General features: G+C 27.6%; 6 protein-coding genes across 10 annotated transcripts; 2 read left to right on the forward strand and 4 right to left on the reverse strand.

The window, feature by feature from the left end:
* Positions 1-71: 71 nt before the first annotated feature.
* LOC122571101 lies at positions 72-1,883 on the forward strand. Its single transcript, XM_043734395.1, has 6 exons — positions 72-659; positions 744-802; positions 870-995; positions 1,066-1,239; positions 1,471-1,659; positions 1,735-1,883. Exons 1-6 carry the CDS (start codon positions 422-424, stop codon positions 1,873-1,875), a joined length of 927 nt encoding a protein of 308 aa, XP_043590330.1. The 5' UTR covers positions 72-421; the 3' UTR covers positions 1,876-1,883.
* Positions 1,884-1,985: 102 nt separating this feature from the next.
* On the reverse strand, positions 1,986-2,856 carry LOC122571102 (40S ribosomal protein S23). The gene is made up of 3 exons (XM_043734396.1): positions 2,758-2,856; positions 2,414-2,573; positions 1,986-2,302 (listed from the first exon to the last, which is right to left on the reverse strand). Exons 1-3 carry the CDS (start codon positions 2,759-2,761, stop codon positions 2,035-2,037), a joined length of 432 nt encoding a protein of 143 aa, XP_043590331.1. The 5' UTR covers positions 2,762-2,856; the 3' UTR covers positions 1,986-2,034.
* Positions 2,857-3,290: 434 nt separating this feature from the next.
* LOC122570733 (chromosome-associated kinesin KIF4) lies at positions 3,291-9,839 on the reverse strand. 2 transcript variants are annotated; one of them, XM_043733509.1, is made up of 14 exons: positions 9,751-9,839; positions 7,652-7,877; positions 7,121-7,556; positions 6,768-7,033; positions 6,244-6,684; positions 5,788-6,175; positions 5,305-5,671; positions 4,942-5,230; positions 4,712-4,848; positions 4,402-4,587; positions 4,153-4,320; positions 3,877-4,059; positions 3,731-3,807; positions 3,291-3,656 (listed from the first exon to the last, which is right to left on the reverse strand). In XM_043733509.1, exons 2-14 carry the CDS (start codon positions 7,875-7,877, stop codon positions 3,644-3,646), a joined length of 3,177 nt encoding a protein of 1,058 aa, XP_043589444.1. In that variant the 5' UTR covers positions 9,751-9,839; the 3' UTR covers positions 3,291-3,643. The 2 variants fall into 2 exon arrangements, with proteins under 2 accessions (XP_043589444.1, XP_043589443.1); XM_043733508.1 differs by lacking the exon at positions 9,751-9,839 and adding an exon at positions 8,645-8,920.
* On the forward strand, positions 9,058-11,333 carry LOC122570739 (presenilins-associated rhomboid-like protein, mitochondrial). 4 transcript variants are annotated; one of them, XM_043733526.1, is made up of 10 exons: positions 9,058-9,192; positions 9,393-9,504; positions 9,604-9,691; positions 9,774-9,963; positions 10,067-10,168; positions 10,234-10,399; positions 10,480-10,697; positions 10,772-10,873; positions 10,965-11,062; positions 11,132-11,333. In XM_043733526.1, exons 3-10 carry the CDS (start codon positions 9,633-9,635, stop codon positions 11,226-11,228), a joined length of 1,032 nt encoding a protein of 343 aa, XP_043589461.1. In that variant the 5' UTR covers positions 9,058-9,192; positions 9,393-9,504; positions 9,604-9,632; the 3' UTR covers positions 11,229-11,333. The 4 variants fall into 4 exon arrangements, with proteins under 4 accessions (XP_043589461.1, XP_043589459.1, XP_043589460.1 ...); XM_043733524.1 differs by having other exon boundaries at positions 9,393-9,691; XM_043733525.1 differs by lacking the exon at positions 9,058-9,192 and having other exon boundaries at positions 9,218-9,504.
* A 621-nt stretch (positions 11,334-11,954) lies between these two features.
* Positions 11,955-13,748, reverse strand: LOC122570742 (S-formylglutathione hydrolase). Its single transcript, XM_043733528.1, has 5 exons — positions 13,594-13,748; positions 13,239-13,309; positions 12,624-13,001; positions 12,278-12,503; positions 11,955-12,217 (listed from the first exon to the last, which is right to left on the reverse strand). The coding sequence occupies exons 2-5, from the start codon at positions 13,307-13,309 to the stop codon at positions 12,035-12,037; spliced, it is 858 nt and encodes a 285-aa protein (XP_043589463.1). The 5' UTR covers positions 13,594-13,748; the 3' UTR covers positions 11,955-12,034.
* An 86-nt stretch (positions 13,749-13,834) lies between these two features.
* Positions 13,835-18,189, reverse strand: LOC122570735 (coiled-coil domain-containing protein 39-like). Its single transcript, XM_043733516.1, has 12 exons — positions 17,883-18,189; positions 17,163-17,588; positions 16,848-17,069; positions 16,502-16,693; positions 16,217-16,432; positions 15,760-16,143; positions 15,441-15,695; positions 14,854-15,336; positions 14,560-14,772; positions 14,194-14,482; positions 14,049-14,119; positions 13,835-13,966 (listed from the first exon to the last, which is right to left on the reverse strand). Exons 1-11 carry the CDS (start codon positions 17,985-17,987, stop codon positions 14,073-14,075), a joined length of 2,832 nt encoding a protein of 943 aa, XP_043589451.1. The 5' UTR covers positions 17,988-18,189; the 3' UTR covers positions 13,835-13,966; positions 14,049-14,072.
* Positions 18,190-18,584: the final 395 nt, after the last annotated feature.

Here is an 18,584-nt window from a genome sequence, read left to right on the forward strand (position 1 = left end):
TTACCTTATAATTGAGTTACTATAAATCAAATAAAAATTATACACATACACATATTTTCTTATCATATTTGTTACGAAATAAAAATTCTAAAATATAAAAATCGTTCATTTTATAACAATATTGTAAACGTATATTTTTATATGTATTTTGAAATTACAAATGTGTACGAAAATACAACTAATCTTATTTATCATTTACCAAAATTGGTTAGGTCACCGTCATATAAAGTACTATAAATCGTTAAATCGTTTACATGACCGTGGGTTGGGTCACGGGGTTACGTATTCAATGTAATAAGTGATTTAGTGTGATTTTATTTATAATTTTATATTTGTCTTAGTAACTAGTTATCTAATCTCGAAGGGAAAGGAATTATATCAAAAATCAAAATAGATATATAACAAAATATAATTTATACATATGACAAGGATAGAAAAGAAATGTACAACAATGAGTAATACAGAAGAACTTATGACTGATATTTATAACACCTTAGTACAAATAAGATATCCAAAAATTACAACAGCTTTAGCAAACAATATAGAAGTAACAATTCTTAATGGAGAGAATCGAGTTTCATTATTATCTTGGCTTTTGGCTGAGAAGTTTCCCTTGATAGCTTCCAAATTACAAAAGTTAAAAGGCATTGCCTTAGAAGGTTTTATAACTAAATAACATTAGAAGTTTGTAATTAAATAATATTTAATCTATTCAATATAAAGGCATTATCATTCTTTTGCAGAAGAGTTACTAAGATCTTATTCCGAAATTGGAATTTGTACTGATAAAAAATTATTACTGGTTCGTGTCTTACATAATTTCTTTTTGTATTATTGGCAACAGAAAAATTTAAATTATTCTTTTGCAGGGAAATTGTCTGGTAAAAGAACAACTTCCAACTTTAAGATTGTTATTGGACTTTATGAAATGTTTATTCCTTAAGTCTTTTGATACTGAATATGATGAAAAAGAATCCACTGATGATATATTAAACGTATGTAAATAAATACATCCAAAACATGTATGCATATGATTTGTATCTTTACAGATATATTTTATATTAGGTCTATATCAATGAAGATTCAAATACATTCACATGTAATGTTGAACCAAAGTTAAATTATTCTGAATCTATGCAGTATTTTGAAAATTTGCAAAAGGATCTAAATGAACATCAAGAATTATCATCAACTTTTGAATCTAAAAAAGAAGAACGTGTAGTGGAAAAGGTTTCAAAAGTAATTTCATTAAAAAATTTATATAAAGTGATTTGTAACTATTGCTACAACTGCAAAAAGAATGATTCCTCATTAAAAAGTATCATTTTGAATGTGAACTAGACATGAAAAAACTGTCTTAATTTTTCAGAGTATTTGTCATATAGAATCATTCCTTTGTTGGTGTAGTAGATGTTTTATAATACTCTGTCATTTGTCTTGAAATAATATATAAAATTATATAAAATATAGGATGAAAAAAAGAAAACTAATGAAAATGATCGAGATTCGTTATTTAATGAGGAAAAAAAGAATTTTATAGAAGCATATTCATCCATTGATTCATGGTCACCATTTAACGCAAAAAGTGTGAAGAATAAATCATATTCCATGGATGCTGATATAAATGATATATATTCAAAATTTTCTTCTTTAACACAGGTTTTGTACTTTTATAGACCTTCTTACATTTAATACAATTAATATCAATTTATACAAATGCTATTTAATATTTAGTTTCTACAAGCAAAGGAAGAAATATTAAATGCCAATATACCAAAAGAAATAGGGAAATTAAATACTCCATTGAATGAAACTGTTGAAAATATTGTTACACATACTGAAGAAGCTAAGAATGGATATGTGGATACTTATTGATTTGTAATATTAATTTCCTTTTAAGTGGCTTTTAAAATATCAATTTTTTAATTTATATTTTTGTACTTTCATAAAAATAAAAGCACTTATGGGTATTAAAAAGATACTAATTCAATTAAAAATGTTTTATAGATTTATTAGAAATACATGATAGTGATTTTACGATCTAGGTCGTTCTTTCTTTTCTTTGTAAAGTGCAAGTAGCGAAACATTAGCAACTTTCACTACTTTAAATCGAACTCCCGGAATGTCACCTACGGCATGACCTTTACGACCAAAACCTGCGACCAAAACTTCGTCGTTTTCCTCGATATTGTTCAAACAACCATCCCTAGGCACGAAAGCAGTAATTTTCTTGCCGTTTTTGATAAGTTGTACTCTCACACATTTACGAATAGCAGAGTTCGGCTGTTTGGCTTCTACACCACTAAAAACATACAAACACTTAATTAAAATTTGATACAGAAATTCATTTCAATTCAAAGAGATTACTATAAATATGATATAGTAAGAAATTTAATAATGTAAATATACATACACTTTTTCTAAAACAATACCCTTAGCATGAGAAGCACCACCGAATGGATTGGCCTTCCATCTCGTTCCCAAGTGAGCTTTCTTGTAATCTTTATCATTCCATCGTTGATCCCGTCTGTGGTTTACATGCTTACGTGCAGTACGAAGACCACGAGGTTTACCTGTAAAACAAAACGTTAGATTATTAATACATTTCATTTTCATTTTGTTATTTCAGAATTTTCTATTAAATATTTAAGAAAATTATAATTGAAACAAATTGAACAATCGATGAGAACAACACATATTTAATAATATAAGCTTTACACTGTTAAAAACAATATAATTTTAACATCGATTACTTACCCATCTTGCTCGTTGTTCTATACAACCGGAAGAGCTCTATCTTTCATTAACGGAAATGCATATGAACTTCAATTTTACCGTCACATTTAAATAAAAAATACGTTTGTTGCAATAAATGTAGCAATAGATCAATAAATATAAATGTTAAAAAATAAGTTACTATTTTTTAGTATTTTATTAAAATCTTATAAGTATGTTAGGAACAAGCGGACTTATCTAAATATTTCTTTTAATTATTATAATACGAAAAATACATTTTACATGTAATATGAAAAAAATATACTATAAATATATATGCCTGAATTACTTTTCTAATTTTTAAAGTTAATAATGTATATTTTTTCTCTTATATATATGTACATTGCTGTTGCCACATGAAATTATGAAATTTAATAAAATGCATATAAAAATTAGAAGTATGAGCACTTCTTATTGCTTCATAATAGGGTTTGTCATTTCTGGAGGATTTGTGAACATACATACAAAATAAGATTGGAAAAAATGCATAAGACATTATATTTTATTATAAAATCAAGTAAAAGATTTTATTATTTTAATATCTAATAAGCATGTTTGCAGCTAAATTTATTTACATTATATATTTACAATTATGTGACAAAATAAGATTTGTGCACTTAATTAAATAAGATAATATAATATAATTGAATATTAGAACATAAGGTATTTTATTCAGTTAAGGTAAGATATTGAACTAAGCAATCAATAAAAAAGTAATAAATAAATAAGAAAATAAATAAATAAAATTTGAGTGTCAGAATGTAAAATCCAGTTGCCTCTTTGTAAAATGTTCTTAATATGAAACATGTCGTACACACAAATTGCACTTCCACAAAATTGAGCTTTGCATTATTAATGATGGTGATGTTCATTCCACTAGTCTGTTTGAAAAAAGGAGAGATTTAATAATATATAATTGTATGGATGAAATTACAAAAATATAATTTAAATATACCTTGGTTTCTTTAGAAATCCATCGTCCTCTGCTTTTTCATCTTCTTTCGACTGATCCATAAATAATGTACGATTCAACTAAAGATAATAATGATAGATTATGAAATAATTTTAAATGATCATTATTAGACGGAATAACAAGCTTACATTTCTTTTATCTCTATTTTGACATTGGTCTTCCACACATTTACAATTATTGCCACATATAGTTTTGTTTTTACGACAACGACAAATTCGTGTAGCACAACTCGTTTTACAATTACATTTTGCATCGCCATCTGATGTCCGTTTCAATGAATTACGGTCAAGTGATGAAGATTTTGTTGTATCCTGAAAATAAAAATTATATTATTTAGAATTAATAATATAAAGAATATTGTTTTAAATATCAAAGGTAATAAATTCTTAATTTCAATGAATTACCAAAAGACTCCGTATACGATTATAAAGTGGTGTTCGTGTCCAATCTGGATCTTTTTCAACATCATCTTCAATGGTACTATCATCTGTTTCGGATTGAATATCTTCAACCTGTACATCTTTAATAGCTTTGGGTTTCACATTTTCCTTGTTCTGAATTTTACGTGGGAGCTGAAAAATTTACAAAACAATTTATAATATTTTAGCAGAAAATTAATTTTATCAATAATAAAATTAAGAGCGTATATTAACTGTGTGTTCTAGTTCTTCGCATTTTTGTTTGTAAAATTCCAATTTTTCTCTTAGTTTACTGTTATCTTCACTTTCGTATTCTTTAATATTATGTGTATCATTTAATGCAAGTTGTTTTGACATACGCCTTTCTTTCTCTCTGACCCGGTATTCATTCAACCGTGCTTGCAACAGTTCATACTTTCCCTAAAATTACGCTTATTATTAGAAACATAATAATTTTAAATTAGATTGTTGATATTGAACCTAGAAGAGTCTTGCCTAATTTATGTAAACTTTTAAATAGTCTATAATTTTCAAATATACAAACCTGAAGCTCATTGTATTCGTATTCCTTTACACATTGCTTTCTTCTACTCTCTGTAACATGTTTAAATAATAGCTCAAGAGCAATTTTTGCTCCTTCCATTGTATGTACTTTTTGCCATCTTGTATGTGCTCTACTTTCTAAATAAATACACATGTATACAATTAATAGTTGAACAAGGGAACTTACTACATTAACACGTATATCGTACATTTAGCGAATGGAACATTTACCTTGATCAGATTCAACTATTTTTTGCTGCAGATCGGTAATTTGCGTATTACGTAAATCTAGAAATTCAGTAAGTTCAGCAATTTTGGTCCCATTTACATCATCATCGTTTTGAAATTTTTCTAACATGCACGCCAATGATGCTCTATCTTGCATTAATTTTTCGAGAGAATATTCTGCATCAATGGTGCTCACCGATATTTCTATTTCCTGAGTTAACCAATTTTGAATTTTATCAGTATTAGTATTCATCTTCTCTTTTCTCACTCTTTTTTGCAAATCTAAAGCTTCCTAAAAGTAAAGTAAAAGACAAAATTAATTATTGTTCAATTATAGCATTACAAACAAAAATCTGAATTCATTACCTTCAGTCTTTTATTAACAGCAAAAGCTTCTTCCATCTTTCTTTTGAAAACGGTTTCTTGTTTACTATGCCACAATTTTAAACGCGTCACTTCGTTCATTTGCTTTCTATTTTGATTTTTTAAACGGTTCAGTTCTTTTTCCTTTGATTCCTTCCATTTTGTAAATCTATCAGATTCATTGCGCATTTGTCTAATTAATTTTATTCTTGTTTGCTTTAACACGTGCATTTCGTTTGATAAATTCCTTATTTGTTGATCTTGCTTTTCTTTCGTTTTAACTATCCTATCTTGTTCTGATATCTTTCGCCTTAATTCCGTTATTTTTTTCTCTAATTCTTGTACTTTTTTACGTCTATTTTCTGCCAATCTATAAAACAAACAAAATAAGTTTAAAAACTTGAAGAAATAACACTAAGTTAATGATTGCTATAAATGAAGAAAATTTTAAAAATAATAATTTTTGTATTTAATTAAACTTCTTACTTTGACTTAGTATTATTTGCTTGTACATTCTGTAGAGCTTGCAGAAGTTCTTCCTTTTCTATCTGAAGTGTTTTTATCTCTTGCTCCATTTCCTGTATTTCTTTGGAATAATCAATTGTTAGAGATGAGCTTTTTAAAAGCTGATGTATAAGACTCTCCTTAATAGCAAGTTCTTTGTTGATATTTTGAACTTCGTCATTCCTCTTAGCTTGCAGCAAAGTATGTTCTTCCTGTTTTTCATGAAAATCATCTAAACTATCTGGAGAACATACTTCATCCATACACATCTGTTCTGGGTCGTCTTCAGAGTTTATTGTAAATGTGTTTGCATTATCAGACGATATTTTTATGAGTTCTTCGGATGTTTTCTTCTGATCCTTTTGAATATCTATTTATCATAAATAAGGAAATGTTTTCAGAAACTGTACATCAATAACTTTTCCTTATGTTACTTACCAAGAATTTTTAAATACAAAGCTTCCAATCTTGAACGATGTTCATTATGTTTATTAGGATCTTTATCAAAATCATCTAAAAGTTTTTTAGATTCTTCTAATATCTTTATCATGTCAGTCTGAATTTTTTCTCTAGCTTGCTCAGCTAGTTCTGCCCTTTCGTACATAACTACAGCCTCAATTAAATTACTATTCAACTTTTCCGTTAAATCCCTTATTTTTTTTTGTAAACATTGGTTTTTTGTGTGCAGTTCCTGATGTTCCAGTGGACATGAGACCTTAATTTCATTATCTACCAAAGCAAGTTTTAATTCTTGTACTAGTTTATTTAGACGATTTATTTCTGCAATTTGTGGATCTTGATTAATTACAGGTTTATTTTTTATTTTACATGCTCTGTCTGCATATCTTAATGTGCTTAGAGTTTCATCCAAGTTATAATCTGAAAGTATTTTATATAAAAGATAAGTTATTTTGAACATTAGTATTAAATACAAATATCTTAAATTTTATGATAATAATAACCTGCAGGACTAACGCATGCTATCATTAATGTTATGGAATTTCCACCAAGAGAATCTTGCAATAATCTTGTGAGTTTACTGTCTCTATAACCAACATATGCCGCAGGGCCACCCTCTCCTAATTGAGATATAACATTACCCAATGCTAACAAACCTCTATTTATATTAACTCCTTCTTTAAATCTTTCACCAGTTGCTTGCGTCTTTTTACTACGTTCAGATCCAGCTAAATCTACCAAATGAAACTTTGCAGTTGTTGCTGTATTGCTAGATTATATTAAAAGAGAAAAGAACAAAATATTTAAATATATTATAAATAAATCTTATTATGTAATTTCTAGATATATTGCTTACAGGTCATTCTTTTTATGTTGATATACACATAAAGTGTATATTGCATGACTTCTGCTACTTTGTGCATTCATTGCAGTAGCACCTGTAGCACGTCCTAAAGATCCTTGTGTCAAACAGTTTAATGCTTCTGTTGCAGTTTTAACTTCTTTTGCTACAAGTCCAGCAATCTTTATATTTTTACCATCATCTCTGATTTCAACAATAGACTGATTTCTTTGTTTATCAGTTAATAAATCGTATAATTGTTCTTGATAAAGTTCCATAAACGAAACTGTAACTTTAAAACTCCAATCTTCCTTTGATGAAATTATATCAAATATATCATTCACCGATCTAGGTATAATGCCCATGTCTTCCTCTTCAATGTAATTTGTACCCATTGAATGAGTTTTACCACTTCCCGTTTGGCCATAAGCCAATATAGTGACATTATAGCCTGCAAAGAAGGTATATAAATATACTACTATATTAATTACAAAAATAAAATACAATTACAGTATTTTGCAGAATTATGTTTTAATATAATTTTACCTTGAAAAATATTTTCTACCATATTTTTAACAGCAGTATTATAGAATTCCTCTTGAGTAGCATTAGGAGGAAATACGTAATTAAATGTAAAAGCTTTGGCTGTATTACATACAACAATCTGAGGTTCACCAGGAACAACATCTAAGCATGTTTGACATCCTCTTTCATTTTCACTCTTTATTAATGGACGAATGCGAACAGCAACTTTAACTGCATCTTCATTCATCTGCAATAAAATGTTTATCTTTTAATGTATATGAAAAAGCAAAATAAGTATAAGAAATGTAAAACCAAAAGTTTGTCCAAAGCCGAAAGGCACGGACTAAATAAAAAATAATAATGTATATGTTTGTTTTAGAAAACTTATTAACTTTGGTCAATCTATTGATACATGACGTTCTCATGAATTTTGAGAAGACTTTTTTTAATTACTTTGTTGTGATATGTATATATTATATGTGTTTTAGATGCATATATGTTATTAGTTTTGTAAGTATAGGAAGTAGGAAAGATACATATGCAGTCCAACCAATACTACATGATAATACTCATAGTATAGTGTAAACAAAAGCTTATTTGTCTGAGATTGATCTAAAAGTCATTGAAGAATCCTTTTCTCTAGATCTTATGTTAAACATTAAAGCATGTTTACCCCACTATAAATAAATAAAATAATATACTAATTATACTAATTGTATAATACTATATATACTAATTGCATTAGTAAGAAATAAATTTCACTGTTCGGAATATTTTAACTCTGGAAGATGCGTAATCCTGTTGAGACCTATGTTTCATAATTCTTGGAAGTCCGCAGTCCTATTAAAACCCACGTTTTGTAATTATTATTCTTTACAACCTTATAAGCTTTACCAAAATATTCTAACAAATACTTATATCATTTCACTTAGAACATATTCATTTGTAACAATTACCTGATTTACCCCATAAATTTTAAACAAGACTTTGTTAAAGATAATCATAATTAATTACCTTTGAATTGTTCACCGTGAAGCAGTGATGTCTTTATATAAATTATACCTTATTATACAGTAACAATAATAACAAAAATTATTTTTTAATCACGGTGGATCGGAGATGAATATGCTGAATCAGTTAATTTTAAACTTGAACAGAGACTGCTTGAAATCGAATCAACCGTTGACCGTTACCGATGTATTTGAAATTGTGCGGTTTCGAATAAAGTATCCGATTCGCATGTAAGTTTCTTCGACTATAGTTTAATACTTCTAATTGGTCGACGGAATTTAGGAACCCTGTTAAAATTAAGTGTGGACAGATTTTTATTAATATGATGAAAATTAAATGAATGTATGTAAAAGGCATAAATTAAGAACAGAAAAATAATTTCTTTTTTCGTTAAAACGTATTTTTTTTATCCTTAGCATACCTAATTCTCATGTATGGGAATGCATACTTGTGATACTGGTATTAAGGTTTTCAGTGTAAAATTTTCACGTATGTATTTAATAACATAATCATTACATGTTAAGCAATAAATAGAACGATTGCAGTTACCTGTAAGTATAATTTTATGCCGTTCTATAATTACAACATATATATACATTACATATATTACAATATATATATACCTGATATATAATGTATCTTCTTGAAAGAATTATGGCAGATTACAAACTCATACATATGAGTACTATAACATTTGATTTGTGATAAACTCTCGTACAAATTAAAATAATTTATGGCTATATATTTACAGCAAAAAGGGGCGCGGCCTTAATCATACAATTGGAAAAGACTACATTAAAAAATTGCTGATTGTTTATTTTTAAATCTATGAGAAAACTTGACATAAGTGATTTTTATAAAAAGTAAATAAAAGTGTGAATTATTATAAGAATTAATGATAGGAGTGAATAATATCTGACTATAATATTATGTGATAAATTTTTTTTATAAAATCAATGTAGGATTGACAATATTTTTCTACTGTTTTTGAATGGCCTACAATATGGCTCTTAGGTCATTTTTACATATAGGTGATAGTACGTATAAATGGTAAGATAGTTTTTTATATCTCAAATTTTTATATTTATCAATGATTTCATATTACTTACTTATAGTTATATATTTTTTTCAGTGTTTTTACTACAATAAAGTTTAAACCTAAATTATATATAGTTGAAGGATATAAACAAATTAGAAATTTTCATAAGTTTAGAGGTAAAACAAAACTATCACAATCATCAAATTCACTACCAGAAGAGTTCCTTAAAAAGCAATCAGGATATTTTCCCAATTTATGGAAACCATTTACCTTTACTATCATAGTAAGAGATTGTTAAGATATTAAATTTTATTTCAATTTATACTAAGTTAATTTAAACATAATCCATTGTTTTAGTGTTATAAGTTTTCTTGTGTTTAATTCAGTTTAGTGCAACAACATTTATTGCGGCTGCCATTTGGGAATATGAACGTGTCAGAGATAAAACCTATAGGATAATCAGAAGTTACAAACAATGGGGAATACATGTTTGTATATTGAGACTCATATAGATTTATTAAAATATTTTATTGCTACATATTACTTTATTTAGCGAACAGGATGGAGATATACAATGGAGAATTGGTGGAAAAACTTATCAGAAGGAGAAAGAATATTTATTCCTATATGTTTCTTAAATGTGTTGGTATTTTTGTCATGGCATATACCAGCATTTCGATTGACAATGTATCGATATTTTTCATGCACTCCTACCACTAGTGAGTAATACACATCTTTAAAAATATTTATTATAATATAGGTATATATAAGAATATTAAATTCTATACTATTGATCAAGGTAGATGTTGGCCAATGTTGTTTGTAACATTTTCACATTGTTCCCTTCTTCATTTAATTGTCAACATGTATGTATTATATGGTTTTTCTAAAATTGCTGTGGCTCAACTGGGTAGAGAACAATTTTTGGCACTTTATTTAATTAGTGGAGTAGTATCTAGTTTTTCAAGTTACTTATTTAAAGCTGTCGTTGGCATAAGAGATCCTTCCTTGGGAGCTGTGAGTATTGATTAAAATTTAATATAAATATGATTTTAAATATAACAATATTCATACTAATAATTGCAACATAGTCAGGAGCAATAATGGGTGTCTTTGGATTTGTATGTACTCAGTTTCCAAATGCATACCTGTCTATTATTTTTCTTCCAATGTTCAAATTTACAGCGAGTACGGTATGTATAATTTCATTTTAACTGCATAAAGTTTGAGTTTTATATGTGAATTAGATTATATATCTTTTACTAAAAATATCTATGTGATCAGGTCATGAAAGCTATAATGGGTTTGGATACTTTGGGATGCCTTATGCGTTGGCAACGTTTTGATCATGCAGCACATTTGGGTGGAGCATTATTTGGAATGTAAGCCCTTGTACAAAATTTATAAAAATTTATATATTTTCTTATATTCTTACATATTCTTTGTTATAGATTTTGGCAAATGTGGGGTAGTGCCAATATATGGCAAAAACGTGAGCCAGTATTAGTATTTTGGCATCAAATCCGTGAACCACCTAGATCTAATTAATACCTCCTTGTTATATAATTGATACTAATACATATTATATATTTGTAATATTATGAAAAATTTTGAAAGTTATAAGAAGTGGAATTATATAAGAAAGAAAATGTATTTATTTTGTTCTTTATAATTTATGATAAAATTATTAAAAATTTTATAGTAAGGAAGAAGACACACAATTTGGGATACACTGGCTTGGGATGAATTGGCAAAATTCGGGTGGAGCAGGTGAGATCTTGATACATGTATTACTCAAGATTCCGAGAGTCATTTCGAATCGATTCGGTAATAATTAATCAGGAACGATACTATCTTGGTTTCTTGAACAGATTTCATCTGAATTCATGCATATGTACAGGGTGGTGTTCCGTGAGAATAGTGAAATATCTCATAAGGGATTGAAGTTATTAAAAAAATGTTTTAACAAAAGTTTGTTTGGTTCGAAAGGGGATGTCATATGGTACAAATTATTTTTTTACGGGTTGAGTAGTGGGAAGATTTTAAAATCATCATTTTTTTAAATAGGGTCATATATTTTTTAATTAGGAATCACCCGATCTCACCTGAATTTTTCTGATCGTACCAAAGCTTGGGTTTCCAAGTCTCGGAACGATTCCGCATACTATATACACAAGAAAAAAATAAGTAATTGTTATATTTTGCATATGCATAATTTATATAATTAAATATTATATCTCTTTTGAGCTATTATTATTATTATTATCATCATCGTTATTGTAACGTTTACTTTTATTTAAGATTTGCTTTTTGATGACAAAAAATATAAAAAAAAAATAAGTACATATATTAAATTAAGATTTAAGATATTTTACATGATGTTTAATATGATCTTCTATGAATGTAGATATAAAAAAGTAACTATGATCATAGCTTTCTTGAAATCTAAGAACTAAAGATAATCCAGCATCTTTTGCAGCTGATAGTAAATTTTCTGGTAATAATTGTCCATTTTTCAAGAACTTATCTTCTTTTCCCTAAAATTATACACTCATTTATTACAAAACTTTATTTCATAATATAATATAGTATAATACCTGGTCAACCAAAATATCCAAAGGAGGTCCATTGTACTTTTTAGCTAATTCTGTAGCATCCCATTCTCTCCATGCAGCATTAGTTTCTGTTCCACCCAAATAACCAGAGAAAGCCTTTTTCCCCCATGGACATGAAATTGGATTACTTATAGGTGCAAAAGCAGATACTGTTTTGTATAAACCAGGATTTTTTAAAGCACATATTAAAGCTCCATGTCCACCCATACTATAGAATTTATAATAAAATTATATGCGAAGATTCTCATTATTAAAAACTAATGAATAGATCAACTTAGAAACTAAGTAATCCAATTATTAAATAATTAATGGTTGTCCCACTGTTTACCTATGACCCATTATGGATTGTTTGTCTGGTAGAACAGGAAATTTTTCATTAATTAAAGCTGGTAGCTCTTTAGTAACGTAGCTATACATTCTGTAATGTTTTTTCCAAGGTTCTTTTACTGCATCAACGTAAAAACCAGCACCAGTTCCAAAATCCCAATCATCATCTTCTCCAGGTATATTAAGATTGCGAGGGCTAGTATCAGGTGCAACTAAGATTACTCCTTGTTCAGAAGCATATTTTTGTGCACCTGCTTTCTGAACAAAATTAGCTTCTGTACATGTCAAGCCAGATAACCAATAAATGACGGGTACAGGTCCTTCTTCCACTTGCGGTGGAAGGAAGATTCCAAAATTCATTTTACATCCCAATTCATAGCTGTGTTATAAAAAAATTGGTTAAACTTTACTCCAGGAGACCAAAAATTATTGACTTTTTTTCTGCAATTTTGTAGTTTTCGACGTATAGAATACGAAAACACAAGTTTTAAGGCGAGGAATCAACTATTTCAAAAGTTAGGACTATGTGAAATTGAGAATTTTTAGAATATTTTACACGTTAAATAATCTTGCGTTTTAATAATTTCGATATAAAAAATATAATATTACACAGTACCTTTCGTGCGAATAGACTTTCTGCCATCCGCCAAAAACTTTGTTGCTAGAAACTTCGGTAATATCTGGCATCTGGAAACATTTTTCCATGTTAAAACTAATTAAATTTTTACATTTTAACTACTTTTAAATATATTTCAATAATTTTGTTTAAACATTGTTATTTCATTCATTATCAGAGGGTTATGTAGGGTTAATAAAAAATTGAAATCATTCGACACATTTGAAATCTTATGTTATTTGAAATAAAAAGGAAAAAAGAAAGGTTTATTTTATTAAATTAACTTTTTTTTTATTCTTCCTTAATTTTGTAATATATTTAAAATATAAAGTAGGTATTATTGTGATTATCATACCTTTTATTATAATGCGAAAAATTACGTACAATATCTGTAATTTGCCACGGACTTTGAATAGTTATGAGTTATAAAACTCTTAATATAATAAAACTATCAGTTATACATAATCAACATGATGCATGCGTAATCAAATAAATTGATAACAGTTTTGGGAAACACTCGTATATGCTGAATCTATAGTATAAGTTATGTATACTTCATTGTAATGAAAGAAAGTAATATAACCTAAAAGTAATTAGCCGGTGTTTTAATATATATTAAATGGGTTCCATATTTCTAAAAGTCCCGTTTTTGGTGATAAATCATTTTTCATTAACATTTTTAATTATCTTTTAAATATTGCTTAAAATTCTTATTTTACATGCTATTCCTGGTAAATATATATAATAAGAAATAAGTTAATATACAATGTTTAAAAAATGATATTAAAAAGCTTTTTTCACTGATTGTACTTGCACGGAAGCTTCTACAGATAATTATTTCTGCTTTATGTTCCTCCTTGATGTACTTTGTATTGGAACAACTGAAATATAATAATTTTAGATTACTGATAAATTTTTATAATTTAAATTATTATATATGCTTTTATGGATATACTTTCAAATTGTGGTTCTATATTGATGACATTTCCAGTACTTCCCTTAGATGATCCATAAACACTTTCTCGATTTGTACTTTTTGGTAAACATTCTGATAAGTTTGTATTACTGTGAGAATGATTGGATCCTGGCGATTGGCCAAATAAATTTGTAGGTAACTCTATATTCTGTGATGCTAACAATTTTTTAATGTAAGGCTCAACTTCTATATGGTGAACTGTAAATTCTGCAATATCTTGCAAAGCAATGGAATTTTGTTCTTGCAGTTCACGTAATTCTATCTCTTTCTATTGAATGTAAATTAAGATAAGTTTATATAATATGTTTTATAGTTACTATAAAACACATTATGTAGTTTACAAACCTGTTGTATAAGCACAGTTTTGTCTCCTGTACTTTCATACAATCGTTGAATACTTTTCTGGGCATTCTGTAAACTTTTATCAGCTCTTGATATTTTTTCTTTTTGTTCACGAATGTGATGTTTCAAGTCAGTTAAATATTGGTCTTTATTTTCTTTGCATTCTTGAGTTTCCTCTATATTTTCAAGAATTTTCACATAGTCATTTTGTATTTTCTATTAAAATCATTTTATTTTATGATTGGATATACTTCTTATTTTTTAAGATTGTGTTCAACTAAGTATATTGTAGAATACCTGCATATTTTCAGTTAAATGCTGTAATTCTTCCTTCTTTTGCTTCAAATGTTGTTCTGCATTCTGCAGTTCTTCATCCAATTTTTTATGTTCTTCTATCTCTGGTTTATTTTGATCATCTGTTGTTAAGGATACCTTATATTTGTCATTACAAACATTTATTACTCGTAATGTATTTTCCATGGCTTGTATTTCATCTTCAGTTTTTCTTATTGTTTCATCTAATTGATCACCCTGTTCTTGTAAAAGATATCTTTCTTGTGCACTTTGAATCTTCATATGAGTAGTACTCATTGGAGTTCCATCAGGATTAGTACCTAACAATGCTATGTAATTGTCATACCTTGCCTGTAATTGCTTTATTCGTATTTTTCTCTCAGCAATAGCACTTCTTAATTCTGAACATTCACCATCTGCAATTCTTTTTTGTACTATTAGAGATTCCTTCTGTACAACAATTTCTGCTTTGCGTTCCCGCATTGCCTAAATAATATTATCAGAATTTTATATGTTACTTTAATATTTTAAATTGCTAATTATTTAATATTTTTATTAATGTTAAAAGTATTATCCTATGAAAAACGTACTGCTTCTAATTCAAGTCTATATCTTTCCAAATCATAAACATTTTCTCCTATATTACACATCATTTTCTCCATTTGAGATACTGTAAGTCGTAGCATACTTTCTTGTACTTGTTTCTCCTCATAACAATTTTGAGCAGCTTTTAATTGTTTCTCTCCTGCATTCATTAGAAGAACAAGATCTTGTTTTTTATTTTGTAAATATTCTAATTCATTGTTATCTTGTGCTATACTATTTGAAATTTTCCTCATATTATCCTATATAATAAGTAAATAGGTTCAGTGTATTATTTAATAAATAAGTTATTTTGAAACAACTTACTTCTAAAGTGACAATCTGTTTTTGCAATAACTTAGACACTTTCATTTTTTCATCTAAAGTATTTTGAAGATCTTCAATCTTTTTTTGTTTTTTCTCAACTTCAGACTTGTTATATTCAAGCCCTTTTAATCTGTTAAATTTCATCTCATATTTTCGCACTTCGAATTCTGCTTGGTACGATACTTCCTTTTTATCCTCTAAAATATGTTCTTCTTTGGTATGTAATTTGTCTAAATATTCACATTTTTTAGATTCCTTTTCATATTCCATCTTTAAAACTTTATTATCATTTTGTAAGTCTTTTATTTGATTCATTACACGTAAATTTGCCATTTGTAATCGATTCATTTCTTTAGTCATTTTGGACTTTTTTTTCTCTTGCTCCTATATTATTTCATAATATATTATTTTATAATTTTATAATTTTATATAACAACAATTATTTGGCAATAAATACCTCTATCATCTCTTCTAGTTCTTTTGCCTTTTCTTCAATGTCCACTTTTTGATTGGTAATGTCTTGCAATTTTGCAGTTAAATCTATTACTTGTTTATCTATTTTCTCTATTTTTGCATTTTTAATTTGAATTTGTGATTCCTTATGTTTTATGTCAGCTCTTACTTGCTGTACACGTTGTGTCAACTCTTTCACAATACCTTTTTGTATAACAAGCTAAAATTTTAAAATAGAGAAAGATTTTAAGGAGGAGGACTTTAGAAGTACTTTAATTTATATTCTTACTTGATTTTCGTATGAAGTAATCATTTCTTTCATGTTGCCCTGTTCTTCCTTCATTGTAATAAGCTCCTTTTCCAATTTTTTAATTGAATCTTGAACTTGCTTATTATTCTCAATTTGCTCCATCAAGAATTTTTCTGATTCTTGAAGTACTTTTTTTTTATCTTGAGAAATTTCGTACAATGCTTCGGTTTCCTTGCCAAATAATTTATTATAATTACTATATTACTTACAATTAGTACAGTTAAAATTTAATTGAAGCTAATAAGTATAATAGATAACAAGAAATATTTAAATTTTACTAAAATTATTGTTTAATATAAGGACATAATGAAATGTTTAGTTATACTTGAATGACTTTCTTGATATCATTATTTCTTTGTTGTAACATGATTACGCTTTCTTTCCATTGATTAAACATTTGCCGGTATTCTATCAATGCCTGATTATACAATGCAGATGTTCGACTAAGTATAATCTCCACTTCCCGCGCTTCATTAGTTGTTTTAATAATCGAATCACGATATGTTTGCAATTCTTTGCTAAGTTTCTGTCTTTTTAATTCCAGTTCCTAAATAACAGAAAAATCAAATAAATACAATGAAATCTTTGTATGTATATCACACTAGTGCTTCATTCGTAAATTTGTTTACTTTTCTTTTACCTTATATTCTTTTAAGTCTTCTTTCATATATTGTGCTATTAATTCATTATTATTTTCATTTTCATTTAATATCTCCTCCATTTCTCGTAGATTTTTTTCATCATATTTTAGTGTATTTTTCGACGTTTCTATTTTCTTCGTCATCTTTTGTAATTCTTTTTCAATGTTTGTTACCGTCTCATTTACTTCTTGCCATTCTTTTTGAAAACGTCGCGCCTCTTGGCGAAGGCTCGATTCAGTGTTACAACTCAATCGGTAATGATGGTCTTCAGTTTTAAGTTGCGCCGAATGAGCGGTTAAAAGTTTTTGATTTATATTCTGTTCTGTTATTAAATTGTTAATATGCTTTTTCATCATCTTAATTCGTTCCTCCGTTGACTCGAGTTTCGTACTTAAATTTTCTTTTAGTTTCATTTTGCTTTCAATCTTTTAATAAAAAATTATGTATAAATATTATGAAAAATTAAACAAAGTAAATATAGCATACGTAGAAAATAATAGATTAAGTAATATTTCAAGCTATTATTTGTATTACTTACATATTTCTATAAATAAATAATAGTACAAAACTAATTATTTATGATAATAAATATTTATTCATACTACTGTGCAAAATATTACTGTGCCTAAAACTGAAGCGTGCAACAGAATAGACAAAAGAATTTATACATAATGTACAAAACGCGAGTGAAATTAGTATAGCATAAATGATTGTATTACTTCTTCTTCTAATCGTTTATTTTCTTCATTTGCTACCGGTATTCGAAATCCATCATTCCACCCTAACTCAGTCAAAACTGCATCAATGTTATTATTCATAGTCATTTCTAGTTTTGATTCTTCGTTTAAACAATGTTCTGAAAGATAAATTGACGCACGTTTCAAAGATTTAATGTATAGAAAAAGCGTTTATAGTTTGCCGTCATGGCAACCATGTTTTATCGATAACGGTAGCGCGTAAATTATAGCAAATTTTTTATTTATTTTATGACCATTTTTCAGTTTTGTTGCAAAAATATGTATGTTGGTTTACGAATTATTAAAATAAATGCATATATCTTTCCTAATATGAAATTTGTATGGAGTTCAAGTTCGAATTTATTTTTTCTCCTAGATTACATATTTATTTTCAAGAGATCGCGTTTTCAAGGGTTATTTATTACCACAGAGGAAATTGTCTCTCTGCTACTATCTATCTGCCTTTATTATGCCCAGCCAGAGAAGAAATTCCTCTCTGCTCCAACGTAAGATATTCCCTGTACAGAATTTATATCTTATACCAGTTTATACTATATAGCATACGGTTAAATAAATAGCTCTTGATACTTGCTAGGGAAAACTTTCTGAAAATTGAGCTGTGAAAAATCAACATGGAAGACAATAAAGTTCTTGTTCTTGCGAGACAGATATAGATGAGTGGAG

The sequence above is a fragment of the Bombus pyrosoma genome, linkage group LG9, assembly GCF_014825855.1.
Source record: "Bombus pyrosoma isolate SC7728 linkage group LG9, ASM1482585v1, whole genome shotgun sequence".
NCBI lineage: Eukaryota > Metazoa > Arthropoda > Insecta > Hymenoptera > Apidae > Bombus > Bombus pyrosoma.

What these genes read in the sequence shown, in the direction of transcription:
- LOC122570739 (XM_043733524.1), top strand. Translation starts at nt 9,633, where the DNA reads ATGGCCTACAATATGGCTCTTAGGTCATTTTTACATATAGGTGATAGT. An exon ending in GAGATCCTTCCTTGGGAGCT is followed by an intron (nt 10,698 to 10,771) that starts GTGAGTATTGAT and finishes ATTGCAACATAG; the next exon opens with TCAGGAGCAATAATGGGTGT. An exon ending in TCAAATTTACAGCGAGTACG is followed by an intron (nt 10,874 to 10,964) that starts GTATGTATAATT and finishes CTATGTGATCAG; the next exon opens with GTCATGAAAGCTATAATGGG.
- LOC122571101 (XM_043734395.1), top strand. Translation starts at nt 422, where the DNA reads ATGACAAGGATAGAAAAGAAATGTACAACAATGAGTAATACAGAAGAA. An exon ending in AAAAGGCATTGCCTTAGAAG is followed by an intron (nt 660 to 743) that starts GTTTTATAACTA and finishes ATTCTTTTGCAG; the next exon opens with AAGAGTTACTAAGATCTTAT. An exon ending in AATTTTCTTCTTTAACACAG is followed by an intron (nt 1,660 to 1,734) that starts GTTTTGTACTTT and finishes TTTAATATTTAG; the next exon opens with TTTCTACAAGCAAAGGAAGA.
- LOC122570742 (XM_043733528.1), bottom strand. Translation starts at nt 13,309, where the DNA reads ATGCCAGATATTACCGAAGTTTCTAGCAACAAAGTTTTTGGCGGATGG. An exon ending in CAATCCATAATGGGTCATAG is followed by an intron (nt 12,504 to 12,623) that starts GTAAACAGTGGG and finishes TAAATTCTATAG; the next exon opens with TATGGGTGGACATGGAGCTT. An exon ending in TGGATATTTTGGTTGACCAG is followed by an intron (nt 12,218 to 12,277) that starts GTATTATACTAT and finishes GTATAATTTTAG; the next exon opens with GGAAAAGAAGATAAGTTCTT.
- LOC122570733 (XM_043733509.1), bottom strand. Translation starts at nt 7,877, where the DNA reads ATGAATGAAGATGCAGTTAAAGTTGCTGTTCGCATTCGTCCATTAATA. An exon ending in TTTGTATTTAAAAATTCTTG is followed by an intron (nt 6,176 to 6,243) that starts GTAAGTAACATA and finishes TATGATAAATAG; the next exon opens with ATATTCAAAAGGATCAGAAG. An exon ending in AAAATAGAGATAAAAGAAAT is followed by an intron (nt 3,808 to 3,876) that starts GTAAGCTTGTTA and finishes TATTATCTTTAG; the next exon opens with TTGAATCGTACATTATTTAT.
- LOC122571102 (XM_043734396.1), bottom strand. An exon ending in GGTATTGTTTTAGAAAAAGT is followed by an intron (nt 2,303 to 2,413) that starts GTATGTATATTT and finishes GTATGTTTTTAG; the next exon opens with TGGTGTAGAAGCCAAACAGC.
- LOC122570735 (XM_043733516.1), bottom strand. Translation starts at nt 17,987, where the DNA reads ATGACTATGAATAATAACATTGATGCAGTTTTGACTGAGTTAGGGTGG. An exon ending in ATATCAAGAAAGTCATTCAA is followed by an intron (nt 16,694 to 16,847) that starts GTATAACTAAAC and finishes TTATTTGGCAAG; the next exon opens with GAAACCGAAGCATTGTACGA. An exon ending in AACAGATTGTCACTTTAGAA is followed by an intron (nt 15,696 to 15,759) that starts GTAAGTTGTTTC and finishes CTTATTATATAG; the next exon opens with GATAATATGAGGAAAATTTC.